Raw genomic sequence first — 27,124 nt, 5'->3', positions numbered from 1 at the left:
TGTTGCTGATCCAGCTTCCTTCTATAATGTGCTGCTGCTTTTTTTTTTTTTTTTTTTTTTTTTTTTACAGTCATAGTGGACAGTGAGAGAGAGAGAGAGACAGAGAGAAAGGTCTTCCTTTGCCGTTGGTTCACCCTCCAATGGCCGCTGCGGCCGGCGCATCGCGCTTATCCGAAGCCAGGAGCCAGGTGCTTCTCCTGGTCTCCCATGCGGGTGCAGGGCCCAAGCACTTGGGCCATCCTCCACTGCCTTCCCGGGACACAGCAGAGAGCTGGGCTGGAAGAGGGGCAACCGGGACAGAATCCGGCACCCTGACCGGGACTAGAACCCGGTGTGCCGGTGGTGCTAGGCGGAGGATTAGCCTATTGAGCCGCGGCGCCGGCCTATAATGTGCTTCTTGATGGTTGGGTTATTGCCACCCACATGGGGGCCTCAGATGGAGTTCATGGCTCCTTTCTTCAGCCTAATTCAGCCCTGAGTGTTGTGGGTATCTATGGGTAAACCAGCAGATGGAAGATTTTATTGTCTGTTTCAAATAAATAAATAGAAATACAAATAAGTTTGGGTTTTTGGTCCTGGGTTTCTCTGAAGTAAATTAAATTTCCAAGTTAAGTGTTTGCATATGTGGTCAAAAGATCATTTACCTTGGCATCTTCTACCTAACAGGTGGCCAGCATCGAAATGTTCAACCTTTTAGTGATGAAGATGCATCAATAGAAACAATGAGCCATTGCAGTGGTTACAGTGATCCTTCCAGTTTTGCTGAGGATGGTATGAGTTTTAAATTTCAACTTGCCACTTTTAGATACAAAGGTGCTTTTGCTGGAGAAGTTCTTGTAGCTAAAGTATACTATTACTAGTTCCATATTTGCTTTTTTCCTTCTTCAGTGATAATGATTGCTTTGTATTATTCCTTAGGACCAGAAGTCCTTGATGAGGAAGGATCTCAGGAAGACTTAGAGTACAAGTTGAAAGGATTAATTGACCTAACCCTGGATAAGAGGTAGGAAATATTGGTTTTCCAGTCTGCATGATTCTAATTAGCAACCTTATCTATTTAATTTTGTTTTTTTGATATAGCAATGTGCTTCACCAAAGCTTGATATGTTTGCTTTGGGTTATTTAATGTTTCTTGTTCCTTTGGACTTTTAATGTAGATAGTAATGTGACTGATTGGTCATTGTTGTAACATAATGGCATGTAAATACCAGTGTTTGATTATAATTAAAGTAGGTTTGTTCAATTAAAATTTAATCTTCAACTAGAAATGACAACTGAGCTTTGCTGTAAACTGTTCACCATTTTTGTTATGGACATGAAAAATGTCAAAGCTACATTTTTTCTTCATAGTAACTTTACACCTGAATTAAACAAAGGGAATTAAAAAGCCCAGGAGATGCCAACATGAATTTTGATTTTTATAGAGTTAAACAACGTGAACATACATAAATATATAATGTAGAACATATCTTGTATACTGAAACTATAAAATATTATGTAGCCATTTAAAGTTGTGTCTCTCAAACTAATGAGCAAAAACACTATAATATAAGCACTTTGAAAACCTTTTGTGTGATAAGGTGAGTTGTGGGTGAAAAATAATATTGAGAAATGGTTAAAGCTTGAAAATTTAAAAGCAATTTATGATGGAAAACGTTTAGGAGGAAATAAGTGATGCTTTTAAGAGTCATAGTCTGATGGTGCACTCCAACTGGATCTTTTTTCTTCCTTTTTACATTTTGTTGTAAACAGTGCAAAGACAAGGCAAGCAGCTCTTGAAGGTATTAAAAATGCCCTGGCTTCAAAAATGCTTTGTGAATTTATTCTGGAAAGAAGAATGACTTTAACTGATAGCATTGAACGCTGTTTGAAAAAAGGTAATGCCTTTGGTTTTGAGTTCAGTTACACAACTAATAAGTTATTTACTGCCTTCTTTGTAGTCACATTTGTTAATGGTACTGTAACACTAATATGTTTTTTATGACTCTGTAACAGTCAAGGAATATACTATGGTTGTTGTAACTTAGAGTGAGACTCAGCAGAAACTGTGTTTATGTAGCAACAGGTTGAAACTGGGAAGAATTGGGGTGACTTATCATCTCTTTTTCTATCAGAAAAGGCATCTGCCTTTCTCTTCTTATATGAACCAAGCTTTAAGTGTATCTTGGACGTCAGTATAAACTATTATTTAAAAAGCTGGGGCCAGTGCCATGGCACAGTAGGTTAATCCTCCGTCTGTTTTGCCAGCATCCCATGTGAGTGCTGGTTCTAGTCCTGGCTGCTCCTCTTCCAGTCTGGCTCTCTGCTGTGGCCTGGGAAGGTGGTGGAAGATGGCCCAAACGCTTGGGCCCCTGTGCCTGCATGGGAGATTGGGAGGAAGCTCCTGGCTCCTGATCGGTGCAGCTCCAGCCCCTAAGGCCATTTGGGGAGTGAACCAGCGGAGGGAAGACCTTTCTCTCTGTCTCTTCCTCTCACTCTCTGTAGCTGTACCTCTCAAATAAATAAGTAAAATCTTTTTAAAAAAATTTTTAAAAAAGCCATGCTACTTAACTTTTCTAAAGTTGGGAGTTTTGTAATCACCTCACTCATTTTCCCTTGCAGTTATTGGAAACACTGACTGTACCTGTGACTCCATTTTCAGGATGGCCCTTGGAATATTTGAATGCTACATTTTGTAGTGGAGATTCTAGAATTCCCTGTTGTTATAATGCTAGAGCTTTAAAGAATAAAGAGAGACCTTAAAGATAAAATATAGTGTTACCCAACTTTTCAGTTTTAGGAACTAAGAAACTTAAGAGGATACACATCTGCCAGTTTTCTTAATTTTTCAGTAGGATGTTATGAAAATCATTACTTTGTACTATCATCATTATTAAGAAAATATCTTTAGCACCAAAGATGTGGAAGCATGCTTGGTTCTTTAAATTGAATGAACTTTATATGCTTGTTTTTCTCATTTTTCCTCAATGTGGATGGAAACTTTGTTATGACTGAAACCCTTGGTCAAACCTACCCCTCTCTTTGTACAGAACAAGTGAGGGCTTCAGAGAAATGAGATGGGTCGAAGTTTATAGCAGAGCTAAATTTTTTTTTTTTTTTTTTTTGACAGGCAGAGTGGACAGTGAGAGAGAGAGAGACAGAGAGAAAGGTCTTCCTTTTGCCGTTGGTTCACCCTCCAATGGCCGCCGCGGCTGGCGCGCTGCGGCCGGCGCACCGCGCTGATCCGATGGCAGGAGCCAGGAGCCTGGTGCTTTTCCTGGTCTCCCATGGGGTGCAGGGCCCAAGCACCTGGGCCATCCTCCACTGCACTCCCTGGCCACAGCAGAGGGCTGGCCTGGAAGAGGGGCAACCGGGACAGAATCCGGCGCCCCGACCGGGACTAGAACCCGGTGTGCCGGCGCCGCTAGGCGGAGGATTAGCCTAGTGAGCCGCGGCGCCGGCCTCAGCAGAGCTAAATTTTTTAGGTACCACAGTGGCTTTTAAAATTATTTTATGTGGGGGGCCAGTGCTGTGGCACAGTGGATTAAGCCACAGCCTGCAGTGCCAGCATCCCCTAATGGGCACTGGTTTGAGTCTCAGCTGCTCCCCTTCCAATCTAGCTGACTGCTAATTTGCCTTGGAAAGCAGTGGAAAATGGCCCAAGTCCTTTGGCTCCTGCATCCATGTGGGAGACCCAGATGAAGCTCCTGGTTCCTGGCTTTGGCCTGACCCAGTCCTGGTTGTTGAGGCCATCTGGAGAGAGAGCCAGCAGATGGAAGATCTCTTTCTTTGTCTTTCCTTTTCTCTCTGGAACTCTGCGTTTCAAATAAATAAATAAATAAATTCTTTTATTTGAAAGAGAAGACTAGCTAGAGATCTCCCATCTGTCTGTTCAATCCCCAAATATGTGCACAGTGGTTGGGGGTGGGCACTAACAGGGAGCAGGAATTGGATCTGGGACTAGGACTGGATTTGGGACTCTTAATCAGGCACTCAGGGATGTGAATATTCCAGACAGCATCCTAACTGCTGCACCAAAATGCCCACCCTTGGAGCTGGCGCTGTGGTGTAGTAGATTAAGCCTCCACTGCAGTGCCAGCATTCGATATGGGCACTGGTTCATGTCCTGGCTGCTCCTCTTCTGATCCAGTTGTCTGCTGATGGCCTGGGAGAGCAGTGGCCCTTTTACTTTTGTGGGAGACCTGAAGGAGGCTCCTAGCTGCTGGCTCCTGGCTTTGGATTGGCCCAGCTCTGGCTGCTGTGTCCATTTTGGGAGTGAACCATAGATGGAATATCTCTCTCTGTCTCTCTCTCTCTAACTCTGCCTCTCAAATAAGTAGATAAATCTTTAAAAACAAAAGAAAGCAAAAAACAAAACAAAACAAAAAATAAAATGCCCAGCCCTACAGTGACTTTTTAGAAGATGTTTTACAGTAAAGCAGTCTCCCTTAATGGCAGTTAGACAAGGTGACCTTTAAAAATTCCATTGAAGTCTGCATGTTTTGTAAATTTTTAGTTTATCAGATAACGATTTAGGTTATGTTTGCCCAAACCCTTTGGTGTATACAAGTCTCAAAAAGGTTAATTTATACAGGTGTATTTTCAGTTTGAAAATAATCCTTAATTTTTAGTCCCTTATTAAGAGGGAAGCTGTGAAGGATTACCTCCTGGGCTATGTACATCTGAAATGCTTGTGAAAATTCATTGAAGGGCTACCTGAGCACTATTTGTATGAGGACATTAAGAAGTTGGAACACAGAAATCAAAATGAAACACAAGGGTACTTCAAAACATTCATGGAAAAATAGAATTAAAATATGAGTTTATTTTGATGCAAAATTTATTTTTCATAATGTGGAATATCTGTATTTGCACCAAAATAAGCTCACACTTAAAATAAATATAATTTTTCTATAAGCTTTTTGAAGTACCCTTGTATTTTGTTGAAACATTGCAGTACTCCCATCCATAGAGATTAGTCTACCCTACAGATGAGGAAATCTGTTTAGAGAATAAAGGTGCTTAACTGAGGATCTCGGCTAGTAAGTCATCTAGGATTTGAGTGAGATCTCTTTCTAAAATTGCGCTTCTTGGGACTGGCGCTGCTTAAAACCATGGTCTGCAGTGACGGCATCCCATATGGGCATCAATTTAAGTCCTGGCTGCTCCACTTCCACTTCAGCTCCCTGCTTATGTGTCTGGGAAAGCAGCAAGAGATTGCACAAGTGCTTGGGCCCCTGCATCTATGTGGGAGACCCAGAAGAAGCTTCTGGCTTTGAATCAGGTTGGCTATGGGCATTGAGGTCATTTGGGGAGTGAACCAGTGGATGGAAGATATCTCTCTCTACCTGTCTCTTTCAAATAAATACAATTTTTAAAAAGTTGCACTTTTAACTTCACTAATTTGTAGATTATGTCAAAACCCATTGCATAATTAGGGTTTGGTAGATGCTGTTTTATAATTGAAAAAAATTGGGAAATTTCTGTCTCAACCAGTTTACTGAAAATAATTCATCGTGGTTGCATCTTGTCATTTTTTGTAGGGAAGAGTGACGAGCAACGTGCAGCTGCAGCATTAGCATCTGTTCTTTGTATTCAGCTGGGCCCTGGAATTGAAAGTGAAGAGATTTTAAAAACTCTTGGACCAATCCTAAAGAAAATAATTTGTGATGGGACAGCTAGTATCCAGGCAAGACAAACTGTAAGTATAAGACTTAAATTTACAGATTTATCTAGGTCTATCATCCAGCCACATAGGTTTTTGCTGATATTTTATTCTCATTTGTCTTTTAGTAAGTAAACTTACTATGATAGTTGTTTTCCTAAATTTTCTGGGGGAGGGCATTTTGAAGCAGTAGCTTAAATCAGCAGTTGGGACACCCATATCCCATATCAGAGTGCCAGGTTTGAGTTCTGCCTACTTTGCTTCTGGTCCCTCTTCCTGCTAATGTGTGTCTTGGGAGATAGCAAATGATGACTCAGGTACTTGAGTCCCTGACACCCTTAAGGAAAACTTGGACAGAGTTCCAGGCTCTTGGCTTCAGCCTAACCAAGCCTTGGCTGTTGTGGTCATTTGGGGAATATAGAAATAGAAGATCACTCTCTTTCTCTCTGTCTTTGGAATAAAAAAATGAAAATAAGTAAATGAAAATTTAGAAATGCATTCCATTATGGAGCAAACTTTTACATAATTGAAGATCATATACTGATATAAAATATTTCATGGGGTTATGGAAGATGATTATATAGAATAATTTTGCTTAGAACTTAAAGAAAGGACCTAGGTTCTTAATGGTTATTTGGATGTTATTTTTTCTTGTTTGCTTATTTTTATTTTTGCTTCTGTGGCCTGTAAGTCCTTATGAAAATGTTGAATGCTGTTTTTACATGAGTAGATTTAGGGAGATAGCTAAACTGACTTGTGAAATACTTATCTAGTTTTGGGATTTGAGAAAGCTTTCAGATTCTAATTGTTTTGTACATTTTTTATTTTATAGTAATTTAAATTTTATGAGATTTTGCTTCTATTTGCTTGCTTTTTGAAGCCACTTTCTTTTAAAAATTTTCATAATAGTCTTTATGAAATCCAGTAAATATAGTTTTAAAATCTTAAAAATCAAAGAAATCTTAGTATGTTTTAAAGATCTAAAGATGATTTATTTTGCAAAGAGTGAGTGAGCTTCTTCCTCTCAAATGTTTGTTTCATTGAATTGAAGTTTGAAATGACCTGATAGGCACTGCTACTATATACAAAAGCAAACAGGGAATAGTTAATTTACCCTTTCAGAATGCTTTTTATATAGATTAAGAAAAAAATCATTCAGTAATTTGAAATAATTTAGGAATTAGGTACTTAATTTGTATGCATTTCTCCCTTTAGTTTTGAGACCTGAGAAGAACAGAATCATTTTCCTAAAGTTATGTTGTGAGTTTTGTAGCACAGGTGGAGTTGAAATTGACTACTCTGCCCTGCTAAATTCTGTACTTGGGCCCTAATACAGCTATGTAGATAGGAAAATCTTCATATTCAGTTATAAAGGCAGGAAGATTTAGAATTAATAAGAAATAAAATTGCAAACAGTAATGTCTGTATGTGTTCTGTGATTTTTTTTTTTCAGTGTGCGACTTGCTTTGGTGTTTGCTGTTTTATTGCCACAGATGACATTACTGTAAGTAGAGACCTTTGATGCCAGTTATCTGTTGTTGTTTCTGATTTAGGATGATTGTCTTACTTCATATTCTTATGCATTAGGAGCTGTATTCAACTCTAGAATGTTTGGAAAGTATCTTCACCAAGTCCTATATCAAAGAGAAAGACACTAATGTTCTCTGCAGCACCCCTAGCACAGTGCTTCATATCAGCTCGCTGCTTGCCTGGACATTGTTACTGACCATATGCCCAATCAGCGAGGTTAAGAAAAAGCTTGAAATGTATGTATCTTCAGTTTCACATTTTATAAAAGCTGTGGTTAGCTGGGCTAATTGGTTTGCATTCATATAGTAACGACTGACTCTTTTCTAGGCATTTTCATAAACTTCCAAGCCTCCTCTCTTGTGATGATGTAAACATGAGAATAGCTGCTGGTGAATCTTTGGCACTTCTTTTTGAGTTGGCCAGAGGGATTGAGAGTGTAAGTACATAATTGGCAGAGGAGAAAGTTGGTGTCACAGGGACCATTCTTCCATCATTACCTTCTCAGTGAAAAACTGGATCATAACTTTAGAGCACAGCCAGAGAACCTGTGATTGATTGCCCTACTTCTTGGCAGTTTTGATACAGGCCTCCTGAGAGCATAAACCAGTAGGTTGGTGGAGAAATATTTGAGTGTCGTTCAATTGATTATTATTAGTTAATTATAAATGTAATGTTAATACTTGACTATTGCTGTCTATAGAACTGAAGTTTAGGGATCCTGTTAATTCAGCTGTCTGAAACTGCTTGGATTTATGACACCTGACACATTACGGTAATTCAGGCATGTGGTATTTTATGATAAGTGTCAGACAAATGGATGAAATATTAAGCCAGTATAGCTTTGGGATGAGACAAGTTCAGAACTTCTCTACATCAAAGATGGCAATAAACATTGTCCTTTAGAATGGGGCAGGTGCTTTGTAGCTTGTAGATGATGCCATGGCCTGGCTTTCCAAGGTATTGAGTTTGTGATAGTTGAATCAACTGCTCCAGGTTGCTTCATACTGTTCTAGGTTTAGCACTGCATGCCTTGTATTCCAGGAAAGCCCTTTTCTCCATCAGTCTCTGGGGCACTTGGCAACCTTACTGTGTGTTCCCTAGGCTGACAGTTGCAGAAAGAAAGGATTGCCTCAGATAAGGGGGAATTTGTTTTTGGATACATTATCTGGATAGGATGCTGATATTTAGAATTTCACAGCAACTTGTAGTGCCCCGACACTGAGGATTCAGTGAAGAAACCCAAATATATGGGAAATGAATAACTGAATAGGAGATAGAATTGGGTTGCTTACTAGATGCCTTCTAACCGAAGGAGAATATACTTCCATAACAAAAGTTTTTTGCATTTACTGAAGTTATATAACAATGAATACTTCCAGATAAGGTTAAGGCAGTGTTCTGGTTTACCTCCTGTATTTAGTCCTTTGCATTCCATTCTAGGCTGCTTGCATTTTACAAAGGTTTAGACTCTTAAAATGTATATATATGTGAAGTGTCTATGTCCAGCCTCCCTGCCCCCATCCCCATTCTTTTGGAAGGATAATCGGTAAGAATGGAAAATCAGTTAATGCAGTCTATAATGATTGTCTTTATGTGAGAAATTGAACTCATTTAGTAATCAATTTAATTTTATTGAGTTGGTTAATGGTTCCTCAACTTCAGGCACAGAAACCAGATGTGCTAATTTTTTAATCTTGTTTCCTCTACTGGCTGAGAACAGCAGTTTCATATTTTTCCTTTGAAATGCATCTTAAAAGTAACGTAATAATGCAATTTAAATTGTACATGTTGAATTTGTTTACATTGAACATTGCATGTTATTGCCCATGGATCTTGTGTTCTGTGATTTAGTAAATTATATTGGATAGCCAAGAAGACTCATCTAAACGTTTTTAATTTGACTTAAATAAGTGTTTTGCATATGTGGTGGTGGTAGTTACAGGGTATTAAAATCAGTTTAGTGAAGCTATTGATAAAATACTTAGCAAAATTTACAGTAGAGTTCTAGTAGCAAATGGGTGACATTGAATTATTTAAAGCCTTTTGCTGTTGTGATTATTTCATGACATTTTTAACCTGGAAATTAGCAGTGTGAAGAATTCTGCCTGCAAGACTTAGAAAAAATTTTTGAAGAGCTGACTTGAAGGTTGGATTTTAAAGAATGAGTTGGTTAAATATTAATGATAACTGTTCAAAGTTGAAATTAAGAATTATTAACCCTTTGTGAGAGTTTCCTGGCTTACTGTGTGTATTTGCCATACAACCTGCTGCATTAGAGTGGACTCAGAAGCCATGCTGCCTAGGTTCAGAGCTCTCTTCTACCCTTAGGAGTTGGACAGTGTTGGGCAACTTCCTTGTGCCTCAGTGTCCTTGTCTTTACAATGATGACAGTAATAGTGACTGCCTCATAGAATTGTTGAGCATGTGTGATGAATGTGGTACAAGTAGTAGCTGTGACTGCTAAGTGTTGACAGAATTGAGTATTGCCTTTTCCCCCTCCAATATGAGTTTCCTAGTGGCCTTTCAGGGGCTCTGGGGTAACTTAAAATAAGGCAGCGACTATTTGGTGGGCAGATTTATAGCTCTTTGAGGCCAATTACTTGCTAGTCCAATAGTGACTCAGGAAAATTTACCAAAATACGGTATATTCCCCCATTCTCCAAGGAATCCAAAGACTTAACACACTCCTTGGCAGTAAATCTAAAATCACTTAGATTCAGAAGGGGCATGATAACATTCCTTTTGTTTCCTACTTTTGCTTATAGGATAACTGCCTGCGAAACTGTCTCCGTACCTGGACAAAAGTAGTCTGTTTTGATTAGCAGGGAAAAGAAAGAGTCTTTGTGTTTGAATAGGGTCAAATGAACCCATTCTGTGCAAACTGTTGAAATCTTTACTTAATGTATACTAAACTGATCTTCTGTATATAAAGAAAATTGAAAATGAATCTTGATAAGAATGGAAGGGGAGAGAGAGCGGGAAAGGGGAGGGTTGCGGGTGGGAGGGAAGTCATTGGCGGGGTGGGGGGAGCCAATGTAATCCATAAGCTGTACTTTGGAAATCTATATTCATTAAATAAAAGTTTAAAAAAAATGAACCCATTCTAGAGATATTTGTCAGTATTTTGCAGTGAGTCAGAGAGGAATCAAATTCAGTTTTAATGTTAGACTTCATACTCCTCTATTTCTTAATACTTAGATCTCCAGGGCACAGTTTATTTCATTTTGTTTATAACCAGTGGCCCAGTGCTATCTATATACTAATATCTTGTGACTTTGTCTCTCACCCCATTGGCCTACACTCCCAGAAGTTTCCTGTGGTTTCATTTCATCCTAATTCCATTGAGCTTTTGATTCATTATAGTTGTTATTACCTTCAGCTGACCAGTTTGTCATGTTTTTATTGTATTAGATTCAAACAGGCTATGTCCTAACAATAACTTAATGGATGTATATATACTGTGGTTTTTTTTTTTTTTTTTTTTTTTTTTTTTTTTTTTTTTTTTTACAGGCAGAGTGGACAGTGAGAGAGAGAGAGAGAAAGGTCTTCCTTTTTGCTGTTGGTTCACCGTCCAATGGCTGCCGCGGCCGGTGTGCTGCTGCTGGCACACCGCGCTGATCGGAAGCCAGGAGCCAGGTGCTACCTCCTGGTCTCCCATGCCGGTACAGAGCCATCCTGGGTGCACTTGGGCCATCCTCCACTGCACTCCTGGCCACAGCAGAGAGCTGGCCTAGAAGAGGGGCAACCGGGACAGAATCTGGCGCCCTGACCGGGACTTGAACCCAGGGTGCCGGCGCCGTAGGCGGAGGATTAGCCTATTGAGCTGCGGCGCCGGCTATGTTTTATTTTTAACATTTCATTTAATCCTTATAATAAAGTAACCTGGAGATGAATTAGTATTAGCTGTTTCCATTTTACATGAGGAAACTGAGATGTAGGTTGCTAATGTAATCATTATGCCCAAGGTTTTATGGACCTAATCAGGGAAATGCTTGTGCTTCAAACCTAGGTCTTCTGAATGCAAAACTTTTTTTTTTTTTTTTTAATGACACTGTATTGCCTCTATGGGTGTAATTGCACAGATATTTGAAGGATATAAATTCTATACGGATCCCTCCAAATCAAGAATATTAATATAATCATTCATGCTTTGGAATTTGTTGGGCGGCTTATAATTGCCATCTTATTTAATCCTTACACTCATCATGTGATTAAAACATTCATCATTTCTAAAACTTAATGTAACCGGTAGTAGATTTGAGAATATAATCCAGGACTGTTGATCCTGTTAAGTAATAATGATTGTATTATTATTTTTTTCATTATTGTTAAGAATTAAGAACTTATTGGTATCTCTGGAGGCTCATATTTTATTTGTCCCAGATTATACAGCTTTATTATAAAGGTATCCTAAACTCCAATAGATAGGTTTGTGCATGCTGTTTATGGACGATTTTTGTTATGTATAACATTTTCTTTCTTTTGTTTTTTATAATGCCCAAGCACTTTATGGAAATGATTTCTTAAAACTGTTAACTTATTTTTACAGGTTTTGGTCCTTTATTGAACTCAGAGGTTCAATAAACTATAAACTATAAACTATATTGAATAAACTAGATTAAATTTTACCATTGCTAAAATCATATTATATTGGAGTTTTTCTACCCTGGCACTGTTGATATTTTCAAATGGATAGTTTTTTTTGTTGTTGAGGAGGCTGGAGGCTGTCCTGTGCACTGTAAGATGTTTAGCTGCATCTCTGGCCTCTGCCCACCACGTGCCAACAGCAACTCCCTCCCACATTTTTGTGGCAGCCAACAATGTCTCCAGACAAGGCCACATGTCCCCTTTATGGCAGGATCATTCCCAGTTGAGAATCATTAGCAGTGATTCTCATTTCTTATAAGAAATTAAGATAATGTGGCATTTTCTTAAGTTTTAATTTATTCTTCTATATAGATTTAAAATTTTTTTCCTATGTCTTTTTTTGAGCCTACTGTAAAAAAAAAAAGAGGCAGCCAATAAAATGAGAAGTTGCCAGTCCCTCCAGTGTACTTGTTTCTTTTCTTCTTTTTTAAAATTACTTGTTTCTATTTGAAAGGCAGAGAAACAGACACACATAGTTCCCATCCGTGGGCTCATTCCACAGATGCCCACATTGGCCAAGTCTTGGCTTGGCTGACACCGAGAGCTGGGAATGTAATCCAGATCTCCCTTGTGGGTGGCAGGGACCCATCTACTTGAACCGTCACCTGCTGAAATTGGGAGCAGAGCCAGGGCTGGAACCCAGGCACAGTGATGTGAGACGTGGACATCCCAAGCTGCTTCTTAACTGCTAGGCCACATGGCTGTCCCTACAGGTTTCTTTTTTTTTTAATTTTTTTTTTTTTTTGACAGGCAGATATAGGCAGTGAGAGAGAGAGACAGAGAAAAAGGTCTTCCTTCCGTTGGTTCACCCCCCAAATGGCTGCTATGGCCGGTGTGCTGTGCCGATCCGAAGCTAGGAGCCAGGTGCTTCTCCTGGTCTCCTATGCGGGTGCAGGTCCCAAGCACTTGGGCCATCCTCCACTGCCTTCCCAGGCCACAGCAGAGAGCTGGACTGGAAGAGACACCGGGACAAAATCCGGTGCCCCAACTGGGACTAGAACCTGGAGTGCCAGCGCCGCAGGCGGAGGATTAGCCAAGTGAGCTGCGGCGCTGGCCAATCTCTACAGGTTTCTTACAAAGAATACTATTTCCATCCTATTATGTTAGAATGAAATGTATTCAAATTTAAATATGGAGATCAACAGAACTTTGGTCTATTTTAATATCTACATTGTATCTTATTACTGGGTCTTGCCTCTAACTCAGATGTAAGAGACTGAATTAGAACATTTGAGAAAATATTTTCTGGAACAGTTAATGTACAATCTGAAATACTGATGATGTGATAATATCTGTGTACTTAATAACTGAAATATTTATCACATTTATTTCAAGCTTATTTTCGCCAGTGTAGTTTTTTCACTTTAGACATCCAAAGAAATCACATTTATACTTTTTGAGATTAAATATATACACAATTTGAAGAATGCGTAGAATAAGAGCTGCTTTTTTTTTAAATAGAATAAGTCAAATGATTACTACATGTAATGTAAAAAATGCTAAACATATATGAGTAACTAGAATTGAAGATTGCTCATTTTGTACTCTAGTTTTGGTTAACTAAATAAGTTTTTTTTAATTATTTATTTATTTGAGAGGCAGAGTTAGGAGACAGAGATTTTCTTCTTCTTCTGCCTTTTTTTTTTTTTTTTTTTTTTTTAAATAAAGTCAGAGTTATGCAGAGAGAGGAGGAGAGGCAGAGAGAGAGAGAGATCTTCCATTTGCTGGTTCACTCCCCAATTGGCTGCAACGGCTGGAGCTGCGCCGATCCAAAGCCAGGAGTCAGGAGCTTCTTCCAGGTCTCCCACGTGGATGCAGGGGTCCAAGGACTTGGGCCATCCTCTGCTTTCCCAGACCATAACAGAGAGCTGGATCGGAAGCAGAGCAACTGGGACTCTAACCAGCACCTATGTGCAATGCCAGTACTTTGGGAGGCGGCCTTACCTGCTATGCCACAGTGCGGGCCCCAGAGAGATTTTTCCATCTGCTAGTTCACTCCCCAGATGGTTGCAACAGCTGGAGCTGAGCTGATCTGAAGCCAGGAGAAGTGAGCTTCCTCTGGTTTTCCTCATGGGTACAGGGGCCCATGTGCTTGTGTCATCTTCCACTGCTTTTCCAGGCCATCAGCAGAGAGTTAGATTGGAAGAGGAGCAACTGGGACATAACTGGTGGCCGGATAGGATGCCGGTGCAGCAGGCAGAGGCATAGCCTTCTGCACCACAGCACTGGGCCCCAAATAAATAAATTTCAATCATCTTTTAGGTTTTAATGTGATTGCAAAATGTAGTTAGGGAATAAGAACACCCCAGATAGAGTCCTTGAAATGTACAGCCGTAGTAACTGTGACAAAAAAGCCCTTTATCGGGCCGGCGCCGCGGCTCACTAGGCTAATCCTCCACCTAGCAGCACCGGCACACCGGGTTCTAGTCCCGGTCGGGGCGCCGGATTCTGTCCCGGTTGCCCCTCTTCCAGGCCAGCTCTCTGCTGTGGCCAGGGAGTGCAGTGGAGGATGGCCCAGGTGCTTGGGCCCTGCACCCCATGGGAGACCAGGAAAAGCACCTGACTCCTGGCTCTTGCCATCGGATCAGCGCGGCGGCCATTGGAGGGTGAACCAACGGCAAAGGAAGACCTTTCTCTCTGTCTCTCTCTCTCACTGTCCACTCTGCCTGTCAAAAAAAAAAAAAAAAAAAAAAAAAAAAGCCCTTTATCCTTAGCAAATAGTAATACATTTTGTAGCTTTCCCCTAAAAGGAATAAAAGCATCTGGAGTTAATCACCTGGGCTGTATGTCTGATTTAAATGCTATATTGCTTATTTGAAATATAGCAGTAAATTAGAAACTCAGTGCTTTCAACAGCATTAATGATAACCTTGAACCTTCAGAATAAGAGTAATTGGAATTCTGGGAATGTGTGATTTGGGATTAGAGAGCCAGAGGGTCAAAGCTTTATCAGTAAACATGTATCTGTTTTTCCATGAAATTCTTTGAAACTCTTTTATGCAGTGGGAGCACAAGTAGTATTTGTTGACTGCATCTGGATAAACTTAGAAAGGGAATGTTAATTGTCTTGCGTATCATTGTGTAGTCAGCATTTCTGCATTTAATTTTTACACACAGTAATATAAATGTGTTTATGCATGCCAAAGCCTCTGAACAGCTTAAAGATTTGTGATGCTCTATACAGTTCTAGCTCTAGAAGGGATTAGACATTAAAAAATTCTCAAGACAAAACTGTTTTTCTTGACCAGGACTTTTTTTATGAGGACATGGAGTCTTTGACTCAGATGCTTAGGGCTTTGGCCACAGATGGAAATAAACACCGAGCCAAGGTGGACAAGAGGAAGCAGCGATCAGTTTTCCGAGATGTCCTGAGGGCTGTGGAGGTAAGCTGCTAAAATGCTCTTAATAGCTCTGGCTGCTTTTTGGCAGATGGGTCGTTTTGTTGATTGGATTTTCCCTTTGATCAAAAGAATTTCTTCATTTTGAGACCCAGGTCTTCAACAGCAGACGTGCAGGCTACTTCTTTTTTCTTTTTTTTAAACAAAGGGAACTTTATGCTGATGTATAAAACTAATTATTTTTCTTTAAAAAACCATGGTGGTAGAAATGTATTTCATCTTGATACACCTGACATTATTTAAGCGATGCTGTGTGACACACCAGTACATACTTGCATACAATTTTTTTAATAAATATAATAAACTCAGTTTCTAACTTAACTTTGCCTTTAAGCAAGGACCTTATGATGTCTGAAGGAAGGCCAGGAACTAAAAATCACAACCCAGCATTTTACCAGGGACACTTAAAACCACCATCTGACACTTGATTTTGTTCTTTAGTCCTCTCACCTGCTTCAGTCTGTATGGCAAGTAAATTGATTCAGAAACCTTCAGGTATTAGAATGCTTGGTTAAAAGGAGCTATAGGATAAGGGCAGTCTCATTGGAGAACACTGGAGTCTTCTTAATAATGTTTTTCCATTAGCCAGGCAGGAAGTAATTCTTGGATTTAAATGGTATATTTCTGAAACCTTTTCTCTCTGATAGGATATTTCTGTTAAGGATCTGCGTATCTTCAGAGTGTCATTCAGTGTGATGTGTGTGTGAAAATTTAGAATGGGAATTTAAATGAGAGAAGCTAAGGCCCCTCTGCACACCCAGTTTTGTTATATTCCAGTGATTCTCATGTGTACTTTACTTTCCTCATTTTAATTTACTTTTTAAAAGGCTTATTTATTTGAATAGAAGAGCTAGACACAGAGAGAGAGAGAGAGAGAAAGGTCTTGAATCCATTGGATCATGCCATCAGGCCTTAAATGGCTGCACCAACAGGTCTGGGCCAGGCTGGAACTAGCAATTCCATCAGGGTCTCCCACATGGTTAACAGGGGCCCAAGTACTTGAGCCATCTTCTGCTTTCCCAGACACATTAGCAGGGAGTTGGAGTAGAAGTAGAGTAGCTGGGACTTGAACCTGCACTCTGATATGTAGTGGTTTGACCTCCTATGTCAGAATACTGGTGCCATAATCTACTTTTACAAAAGCCAACACTAGCGTATAAATTAGAGATTCACTAGGATCTGTATGTTTTGGTTAATGTGATTCTGATTACATTGCAGTCGTATTTTATATATACTCTGAATTTTATAGTCTAAAAACAATCACAACTTGAGCAGACAAGAATAAGAAGAATTGAAATTATCATTAAGCCATTTTCTTCGAGTAACTATACATTATACCTCTATTTAAAGTTTTTAATTTTCTGGAGTAGATCTGATTTCAGGTTTCCTGTTTTGATGACTCTTTTCTGAGTAGTAGATTGTAAGGGTCAGTAGGAGCTGACAGATGAGCTCCTCAGCACAGGTCAACCCTAGCGCTCAGCACTGATTAATGTGAGAAAGACATAAGTGAAGTTTCATTGTATCCAGCAGGCCTCCTGTACCTGTACTCTGCAGACACGGCTACCTGTGGAAACCATTCTTGTACTGATCTCGCCCTCCTAGCCCTTGCCCAGCCTCTATTCATCTCACTGCCTACTGTTCCACTGGACTCGCTGTTCTCCAGGTGCTGCTTGAGTGCATTGCAGACAGGATCTTCAGAGCTTTTCTTTCTTTCCATGGGAATCTAGTTTTTTGTTTTTGTTTTTTTTGTTGTTGTTGTTGTTTGTTTTTTTTTGGAGTGCCTTGCTTCACTGATGAATCTGTTAAACAAAGGTTGCTCAACTGACATAAAGGATAATTATTTATCCTAAACCTTTCTCGAGGAGCTGGCATTGTGGTACAGCTGGTTTAGCTGTAGCTTGCTTACTTTGGATCCAGCTTCCTGCTAATGCGCCTGGGAAAGCAGCAGAAGATGGCTTTAGTACTTGGACCCTTGCCACCATGTGGGAGATCCACATGGAGCTCCCTGGCCCAAATCTGGCTATTGCAGCCGTTTGGGGAATGAATCAGCAGATGGCAGATCTCTGTCCCTCTGTCTTTCAAATAAATAAATGAACAAATAAACCTTAAGAAACAAAACCAAAAGTTTGTTGAAATTCATGTACTCCTTAAATCAGCAACCATAAGTTTTTCTTATTTCACTTCCATAATAGCTTTTAAACAACAGAATTATCTCCTTTTTTAAAGAAAAATGGGACCTAAGGAATAAAGAACAATAAGTTGCAAAGCAGCAGTTTGAACCCACTGTGCTGTGCCAGATGATTCATTCATACTTAGTTGTGCCTTCAAGTTGAGTACGACATGCAGGATAGTCCTGTATAGTCTGTCCACATTGCAGGTGCGGAATTATCAGGTTAAACCACATTTCAACATGTGTATGTCTGTTTAGAAACTGTGTTTCTCAACATAAGTCTCTTGGAACATTTAAGTGCCTGTGATGATTTTGGTTCTTCCATTGTCTAGGAACGGGATTTTCCAACAGAAACTGTTAAATTTGGTCCTGAACGCATGTATATTGATAGCTGGGTAAAAAAGCACACCTATGACACCTTTAAGGAGATCCTTGGATCTGGGATGCAGTATCACTTGCAGGTAAGTGAATGACATGCTTTCTATGTGTTGCTTTTAAATTCAGGAGCACTCTTCAATGTTGTTCACCTAATTGACTTTTGAAGTTAATTAAATATCCAAAATGCTTCCATATGTTAGGGAACAGCAAATTTATTCTTGAAAGTAAAATTGAGTAGATCTGAAATGTGGTGGGATGTTACTGGTGTCTTTGTATGAAAGCCAATAGCTCAACATAGCTTTCTTGGATTTGAGGCATTAGAAAGGAGTCTGCTGTCATTCTGTGAAACAAAGAAAATAAGTGACCTGAGTTCGTATTTGTAGGTTTCACAGAACTCTGCCCACCCCCATCAGATTCACTCTGTTGTAAAAAAAAGAAAAGCAATGATATTTACACTGAGTCTTAACACCTTTTTCATTCATTTAAGTCAAATGAATTCCTTCGCAATGTGTTTGAGCTGGGACCCCCGGTGATGCTTGATGCTGCAACACTTAAAACGATGAAGATTTCTCGTTTTGAAAGGGTAGGTTTTGTTTTTGTTTTTAATAGAACTAAATGCTTCAAAGAAAGTGGAGCTATAGCTTTGATTTTCTTTGTTGATGGGTATTTTGCAATATCTGCTGATTTGTAGTTTTTCGTGTCATACAGAATAGCTATACTAAGGGTATAAAAACTTTACTACATTTGAGGAGGAGGTTTATACAAAATTTTACCCATAGTCCTAGTATTTTAAATTAAATTATTTTTGTTTTCTTCTGTTCTATAGAGTTTTCATATTTAAGAATAAGTGCTTCTTTTGTTCCAGATAATAGCTTGCTTTTACACTCATTTACAAATGAGAAAACTGCTTAGAGTGTAAGGTTAATTAAAAATTAATATTTTCACTTAACATTTCATAAATCCTTAATTATATGTGTCTATTATTATTTTTTAAAGATTTATTTATTTTATTCAAAAGGCAGTTACAGAGATAGAGGGAGAGACAGACCGAGAGATCTTCCATCCTCTGGTTCACTTCCCAGATGGCCACATCAGCTGGGGCTGGTCAGGCTGACGTTGGGAGTCAGGCGCTTCATTCAGGTCTCCCACATAGGTGCAGGGGCCCACAGACTTGTCTTTCCCAGGCACATTAGCAGGGAGCTGGATTGGAAGTGGAGCAGCAGAGGCTTGAACCGGCATGCATGTGGGATGCCAGGGCTGCTGGAAGTGGTTTAACCCACTATGCCACAGTGCTGGCCCTTGTTTTTTATTATTGAGGTGTGATTCACACACCATATTTTTTTGTTGTTGTTGTTGTTTTTGACAGGCAGAGTGGATAGTGAGAGAGAGAGACAGAGAGAAAGGTCTTCCGTTGCCGTTGGTTCACCCTCCAATGGCCGCCGCGGCCGGTGCACCGCGCTGATCCGATGGCAGGAGCCAGGTGCTTCTCCTGGTCTCCCATAGGGTGCAGGGCCCAAGTACTTGGGCCATCCTCCACTGCACTCCCTGGCCACAGCAGAGAGCTGGCCTGGAAGAGGGGCAACTGGGACAGAATCCGGCGCCCCGACCAGGACTAGAACCCGGTGTGCCGGCGCCGCAAGGCGGAGGATTAGCCTAGTGAGCCGCGGCGCCGGCCCACACACCATATTTTAAGGCACACATTATAGCAGCATATGCTACAATGATGATGCTGTGTAGCCCTCCTGACTAGTTAGTTCCAGAGCATTTTTATCACCTCAAAAGAAAGCCCTGTAGTACTTATTAGCTATCTCTCCCTGTCTACGTGACCCCAGCCGCTCACTGGCAGCTGCTAATGTGCTGTCTCTGTGGATGTACCTATTCTAGATAGTTCATTTAAATGAATTATACACCATGTGACCTTTTGTTGTCTGGCTTTTTTCACTTAGCATAGTGTTGCCACTGTTCAGCTACTATCCTTTTTGTGGCTGAATAATACTCCATTGTGTGAATATACCATGTTCTGTTTATTCATGCTGTTTATTTATGCTGATGGGCATCTGGGCTGCTGTCTCCTTCCTTTTGGCCATTGTGTGAATAATGCTGCTCTGAACATTGGCAAGTTTGAGTTTGAATGTCTTTTCAGTTGTGGGGGTGTATACCTGGGACTGGAGTTACTGGGCCATAGGGCAATGATTTATCCTTTTGAGGCACTGCCAACCTGTTGCTCACAGCTGCTATCGCACAGGGTCCAGTTTCTCTACACACTCACCAATACTTGTTAGCCATTTTTTATTTTTAATTAAAGCAATCCTACTGGGTATGAAGTATTTTAATATAACTTTTAATATAACTATTTTATATTTTAATATAACTTTTATATTAAAAATCAGCTTTAAGGCCAAATAATTGATGGTAGGATTTTAAAACCTTAATATTGATGTTAAAATTTCAGTTAATATTAATGTCTGTACATAAATTTCTTTTTAAAGTTATTTCTTTGAAGAAATCTGTGTGGGAATTAAGGGTCAATTTAGGATTTTTGATATATACTGTCAGATTACCTTCTAAAATTATTCTGTCATTTTTACTTGTCTCCAGCCATGAATAAATTCATGTAACTATACAGATTTTTTTAAAAAATTTTCTTTTAATTCTTAGTTTTTAACAGATTCAATGTGATTTGTAGATACAGTTCTAAGAATATAATTGATATTCCCTTCCTCCTTCCGTCCCTTCCTGCCTCCCCCCATTTCCCTCCTACCTTTTTCCTTTTGTTTTTGAGATAACATTTTAAAATTACATTACAGTAAAAAGGCTTAATTTAATACTTTACCAAATAAGAAGTTTAGCAAGTAAAAAGCAGACAGACTCTAGTTTAGTGGGAATATAGACAGTGGCTATAAACAGTAATGGAATGGAAAAATGTCCATTTCACCCATATACAGTAAATTGTTGAGTAATCACAAATTATTTAAACTATGATGTTTTATATATATTTTATAACATATATATGTATTTTATAGCATTCTTAACCACTGATTTGACCGTTCTAAACAAAGTTTTACAAAACTGTATTTGCAACAATAGTGATATACATAGACATTTCTTTGTTTTTTTCTTTGTCTTTTTTTTTTTTTTTAATTTTAACTCCTACATATAAGCGAGAATATGTGGTTTTTGTCTTTCTGGTTCCAGTTATTTCACACTACATGGGTCCTCCAGTTTCATCCATTTTGCTGCAAATGGTAGAATATCATTCTTTTTTTAATAGCTGAATAATATACCAGTATGTATGTATACCATATTTTCTGTATCCATTCGTCTGATGAAGGACACCCTGGTTGGTTCCAAATTTTGGCCATTGTCAACATGGTGGTACAGGTATCTCTGATACATTGTGCTCAAGTCTTTTTGGTATATATCCAGTAGTGGGATTGCTGGATCATATGGCAACTCTCTTTTTCAAAGATATCTCCACACTGTTTTCCACAGTGGCTGCACTAATTGACATTCCCACCAACAGAGTGTAAGTGTTCCCCTTTCTCTACTTTCTTGCCAGTGTTTGCTCTCTGTTTTAGATTTGAGCCATTCTGACAGGGATGAGGAGATATCGCATTGTGGTTTTGATTGCATTTCCCTGATGGTTAGTGATGCTGAGCTTTTTTCCTGTATTGTTGGCCAATCAACTGGATTGGTTGTTTTTCTGTTGTTGAGTTTTTTAAGTTGTTGATGTATTTGGGATATTAAACCTCTGTCAGGTGGTTTGCAAATACTTTTTCCTGTTCTGTTGGATGTCTCTTTACTCTTTGGATCGTTTCCTTTCTGTGCAAAAGCTTCTGAGTTTGAAAGTTCTCATTTGTTTAGTTTTGCTTTTGTTGCCTGTTGCCTGTGCTATGGGCCAAGAAGTCATCCCCCCACATCAGTGTGTTGGAGTGCTTTTCTTCCTTTTTTTTTTTTTTTTTTTTTTTTTTTTTTTTTTTTTTTTTGACAGGCAGAGTGGACAGTGAGAGAGAGAGACAGAGAGAAAGGTCTTCCTTTGCCGTTGGTTCACCCTCCAATGGCCACCGCGGCCGGTGCACCGCGCTGATCCGATGGCAGGAGCCAGGAGCCAGGTGCTTTTCCTGGTCTCCCATGGGGTGCAGGGCCCAAGCACCTGGGCCATCCTCCACTGCACTCCCGGGCCACAGCAGAGGGCTGGCCTGGAAGAGGGGCAACCGGGACAGAATCTGGCGCCCCGACCGGGACTAGAACCCAGTGTGCCGGCGCCGCTAGGCGGAGGATTAGCCTAGTGAGCCGCAGCGCCGGTCTCTCCCATTTTCTTCCAGCAGTTTCATAGTCTCAGGTATTAAATGGAGGTCTTTGATCCATCTTTAGTTGATTTTTGTATATGGTGAGAGGTATGGATCATTCTTCTGCAGAATACATCGAATTTTGCCAGCACCATTTGTTGAAGAGATTATCATTACTCCACTGTATGTTCTGAGCACTTTTTAAAAAATCAGTTGGCTGTATGTATGTGGATTAATTTCTGGGCTCTCTATTCCATTGATCTATGTATTGGTTTTTATGTTAGTACCAAGCTGTTTTAATTACTGTAGCTTTGTTGTGTGTTTTGAAATCAGGTATCGTGATGCCTCTAGCTTGGTTTTTCTTGCTCAGAATCACTTTGGCTATTCGAGGTCTTTTGTGATTCCATATGAATTTTAGGGTTGTTTTTTCTAACTCTGTTAAGAATGCTATTGGTGTTTTGAAGGGATTGCATTGAATCTGTAAATTGCTTTAGGTGGTATAGACATTTTGATGATATTTTTCTGATCCATGAGCAAGGAATATCATTCCATTTTTTGTATGTTTGATGATGTCTTTCATCAATGTTTGATAATTTTCATTGTAGAAATCTTTTACTTCGGTTAAATTTATTCCAAATATTTGATTTTTTGTGTGTGTGGCTATTGTGAATAGGATTTTTTTCTTGATTTCTCTTTTAGTGACCTCATCATTAGCATACAGAGAAGCTACTATTTTTGGTATGTTTATTTTGTAACCTGCAACTTTACTAACAGCTTTTTTCATGGATGTGTTTAGGTTTTTCCATTTACAGCATCATGTCACCTAGAGACATGGATAATTTGACTTCTTCTGTTCCAATTTTGATGCTCTTTATCTCTTTTTCCTCCCTAATTGCTTTTGCTAAAACTTCCAGTACTACATTGAATAAGAGCAGTGAAAGTGGACATCCTTGTCTTGTTCCAGATCTTAGGGGAACTGCTAGCTATACAGATTTGACAGCAGAGGATCTTATAGTTTTTAAATGTGTTAATTTAATTAGTATTAAAATGACACCCAATCATTTTTTTATTTCAATTGACATGAAAGTTGGGCTTTATAGTTCACGTGACTTATGATTTCTTTTTCTACATCAGATTAAATGTTGATGCCCTTTTACTTATTGGAATTTTCTTGATGTTTGACTTGTTTGATTAATTATTTTCTTAGTATGAAATAACTTCACTTTTTGTGTTAATTTTCTTCTTCATTTCTGTGTGTGGATGTGTTTTATAAACATTTAAGATATTTATAGGGTCAAATTAATTCATTTTTTTTCTTTTTGATGTATTTTTTTATCCTTTGCCCCCACTTTATAAGAACATTTTAAGTCTAACTGATCCACATGTATTTTCTCTTTCTTCATTTCAGCATTTATATAACTCTGCAGCATTTAAAGCTCGAACAAAAGCTCGAAGCAAATGTCGAGATAAGAGAGCAGATGTTGGAGAATTCTTCTAGATTTTCAGCACTTGAAGATTTAAAATTATTTTTCTTTCGTTATTTCTAATGTATTTAAACTTTAGAGACAGTTTTTATATTGGGTCAACTTAGATAATTTTTGTAGCAGGGGTTATATTATAATTTAATATACATATTGCTTATGGTAAGTTCTGATCACTGACTTCTGTGTAAATATAATCAGTAAATATGAATAAAATGTTTGTAATGTTTGGTCCTAATCTATTTATGAAGAGAGCGAAAATACAACATTTCACATGATTTCATGAAAAGAAAAATTATCAGCCAAAGTTTCATTTCTTATACATGTGGTTGTCAAAAATTCAGGTTGATGATAATAATATATACAAATACACTATCTTAAATAAGAGTTCTAGAAAAAATTTTGGGGAGCTAGTTCCTCTGGAGAAGCTGCTGTATTTTTACTTTGAAATGTAAAGTAGTTAACTTTGTCAGTGGATCAGCAAAAGGAATGACGCCACCAGCCCTTTGTCCTGCTTGGGAGTCCACAGAGCCCACGGCGGGTGGGCCAGGTGGTGGCTGATCTTACGCTCTGAGAGCAGCGACCCTGATTTTACCTGCTGAATGAGACCTCGTGCTTTTGACTTTGAAATAAAGACCTTTTCACATGGAATATGCTTCTTTTCTAACCAAATAAACACTATTTATGGTGTTGAGGTAAAACATTCAAAATGGCCAAGCCAGGGAGGGAGGAAGGGAGACAAAACATTATGTATGTGTTCAAAACTGTTAAAATAAATGAAAAAAATGTAGCACAATATAATTGGGATTCAAGTTACTGACTTTTCAGAACATTGTTGCTGCTTGCCCTTGTGGTTTTTTTTTTTTTTAATTGAAAACTAAGTATTAGCATTTTAAATGTTGAACTCTACATTAAAATTGTATAGCAGAAGTCACATATGCAGGTTAGGATCTATAGACTTGTTTCTTTGATAGGCTTGCTGTGGAAAACAGTGAGGGTTGGGGAAGCAGGTATAGAGTGAGCTCCCACAATTACACAATTTTTTCCAAACCACTCTGCCTCCCGTCCCACATCCCCAGCAACTCCTAGATGGAAGGTCTCCAGAACTCTCTAGATGAAAACATTGCCTGGTTTATGGAATCTTTGTTCCCGAGTTCCATCCCTGAAGTGGAAAACAGATTTGGAATCTTAAAACCTGAGTTTATGTATCGTCACTTTATATTCCAAGTAGATTAGAACAATGGGAAAAGATTGCAAGTAGTATTGTACCCCTAATTTTATAGTTTCATATGTGTATATATATATTTTTGTAATGCTTCAGAAAAATTCATTTGAAACAGAAACAGAAAAAGCTATCACACATCTTATGCTGGTTCGTTCCCCAAATGCCTGCAACAACTGGGAGCCAGGAATTTAGTTCGGGCCTCCCACATGCATGGCAAGGACCCAGCCCCTTGAACCTGCCTCCTAGGGTTTGCATTGGCCGGAAGCTGGAATTGGGAGCAGAACTGGGACTCAAGCCCAGGCCCTGCTATGAGATGTGGGCATCCTAAGCAGTGTCCCGACTGCTGAGCCTGCTGCTTACATAACTACAATCAATCACTTTTGATAAAAATGATTTTTTGTGAATGTTACATCAACAGTTTAATAGTATTTAAAGACTGATAAGGAAAAAAGCCTTCTGCTCCATCCTTTGCTGCTCCTCAGTCCCATTCCTGGTGGCATTCAGCCTTCAGTTTTTTCAAGCACCTTGGTTTCAAGTTTTAAGTAATATGCTTTTATGAGTAAGTTATTTCAGGTTTCTAACTTTTGTTAAGTCAACATAATTCTTTGCATTACTGTGATAGAGTTTATATGTTCACTCCCACATAATCCCAGATCAATTTATTAGACAATTCTGTATTTCAGTCTAGTTACTCAGATCTGAGTATACAGTTGCTGTCCTGAGACATCACTATCATGTTGAGGATTTGTTTTCTTGAAAAGCATCCCATGTTTTCTGGACAATTTGTTAGTTTATTTCCTTGTTAAAGTGGAGGATTTCCTTCAGTAGTTTCTTGGGAATAAGTGCATAAGAGGTCAGTTATTTTGCTTATACAGAATTCTAGGTAGGAAGTAAAATTCAGAATAAGAAGATGAATTGACAAGTAGTTGTATTCGAATTAGGAATTCTGAAGGCATCCAGCGTCCTCTTCTCAGCAGAGTATTGAGATGTGCATTTTTTTTTTTTCTGCTTGTGGAATCTGTTCCCAGAGTTCTAAAACTGCACAGTACTCTGCTTTGGTGGGCTTGGCAATGTGGGAAAGAAACCTTTTTAAATCCATTTGAGAGTGAGCATATGCTGCCATCGCTGGTTCACTCTAAATGCTTGCAATGGCCAGAGCTGAAGCCAATCCAGATCTACCATGTAAGTAGCAGAAACACAATGACCTAAGCTGTCACTGCTGCATCCTAGGATCTACACTGGCAGGAAGGTGGTGTCAGAAGCCAGAGCCAGAAGTCAAACTCAGGTTTGAATGTTAACTGCTATGCTCAATGCCTGCTCCCTGGAGAATGCTAAAGTTCTTGGCCCATGAGATTCTGGAACACTTGAATTAAACCGAACATTTTTTTCTCAATCATTTCATTTCTGGGACATTTTCTCAATGTGATTTCCCAATATTTCTATTGAATTTTATTTCTGGCTAACATTAAATTACCTGCCTGTATTCCTTGCTTTCTCCCTGCCTCTAAGTCCTGAGCCTTCCTGAGTTCTATGGCTGTCAGCTCACTCATCAGTGACAGTGCTGCTGAGGCTAGAGGCACTCTCACCTCCTTCCCAATACGTCTATTAAACTCTTCGGTGTGGTTTCTTATTTTCATTCTTTTGGCTTTGTTATTTTTATTCTGCCCCCTTTTTGAGGGTTTGGGAAGAAGAGGGAACAAAAGCATTACTCTGCATATTGAATATATATATAGGTGTTATTCATGAAATTGATGAGTATTTGCTAGGCTGGGGTTCCTGGGAATTCAATGTGTAAGAATGCTTGACTTTTTTTTTTTTTTTTTTTTTTTAATTTGACAGAGTTAGAGACAGAGAGAAAGGTCTTCTCTCCATTGGTTTACCCCCCAAATGGCCGCTATGGCCCATGTGCTGCGCCGATCCAAAGCCAGAAGCCAGGTGCTTCCTCCTGGTCTCCCATGCGGGTGCAGGCAGGTGCATTTGAGCCATCCTCCACTGCCCTCCCGGGCCACAGCAGAGAGCTAGACTGGAAGAGGAGCAACCGGGACTGGAACCCAGTGCCTATATGGGATGCTGGCGCTGCAGGTGGAGGATTTACCAAGTGAGCCACGGTGCTAGCCCCAGAATGCTTGACTTTTAAGTACTAAAATGCTGTGTGATAGATCTGTTGCTTGATTCTTGGTTAATCTAGCTCATTTGAAGCAATTTGGTATGGTCCCTGCTCAACTTCTTGAAACTTTGATTTTGAAGCAGTCAACATACATGACTTAAATCTGCCTGCGTTTACTGAATTTCCTGGGTATTGAGCCTTAGTCTCTTGAGACACAAGACTAAAGAATTTCTTCCCAGTTAAACAATCTAGATT

At 39.3% G+C, this 27,124-nt stretch overlaps 1 protein-coding gene across 2 annotated transcripts in view; it reads left to right on the top strand.

Annotated features, from left to right (window-relative positions):
- The window catches only part of IFRD1 (interferon related developmental regulator 1), a 32,534-nt gene extending 8,199 nt beyond the window's left edge, over positions 1–24,335 (top strand). For both annotated transcript variants that reach the window (XM_002712045.5, XM_008258392.4), the window contains exons 2-12: positions 667–771; positions 919–1,003; positions 1,753–1,877; positions 5,523–5,680; positions 7,098–7,148; positions 7,232–7,410; positions 7,502–7,610; positions 15,070–15,204; positions 17,722–17,850; positions 18,255–18,350; positions 23,465–24,335. In XM_002712045.5, the coding sequence (XP_002712091.1) occupies positions 667–771; positions 919–1,003; positions 1,753–1,877; positions 5,523–5,680; positions 7,098–7,148; positions 7,232–7,410; positions 7,502–7,610; positions 15,070–15,204; positions 17,722–17,850; positions 18,255–18,350; positions 23,465–23,554 (1,262 nt within the window). In that variant the 3' untranslated portion in view covers positions 23,555–24,335. The remainder of the gene's footprint in view (positions 1–666; positions 772–918; positions 1,004–1,752; positions 1,878–5,522; positions 5,681–7,097; positions 7,149–7,231; positions 7,411–7,501; positions 7,611–15,069; positions 15,205–17,721; positions 17,851–18,254; positions 18,351–23,464) is intronic.
- The last annotated feature ends 2,789 nt before the right edge of the window (positions 24,336–27,124 follow it).

This window comes from Oryctolagus cuniculus, chromosome 3 (genome assembly GCF_964237555.1).
Source record: "Oryctolagus cuniculus chromosome 3, mOryCun1.1, whole genome shotgun sequence".
NCBI classification, from domain to species: domain Eukaryota; kingdom Metazoa; phylum Chordata; class Mammalia; order Lagomorpha; family Leporidae; genus Oryctolagus; species Oryctolagus cuniculus.
Note: the sequence above shows the minus strand (reverse complement) of the source record. Positions and strands in the feature narration are given on the sequence as shown.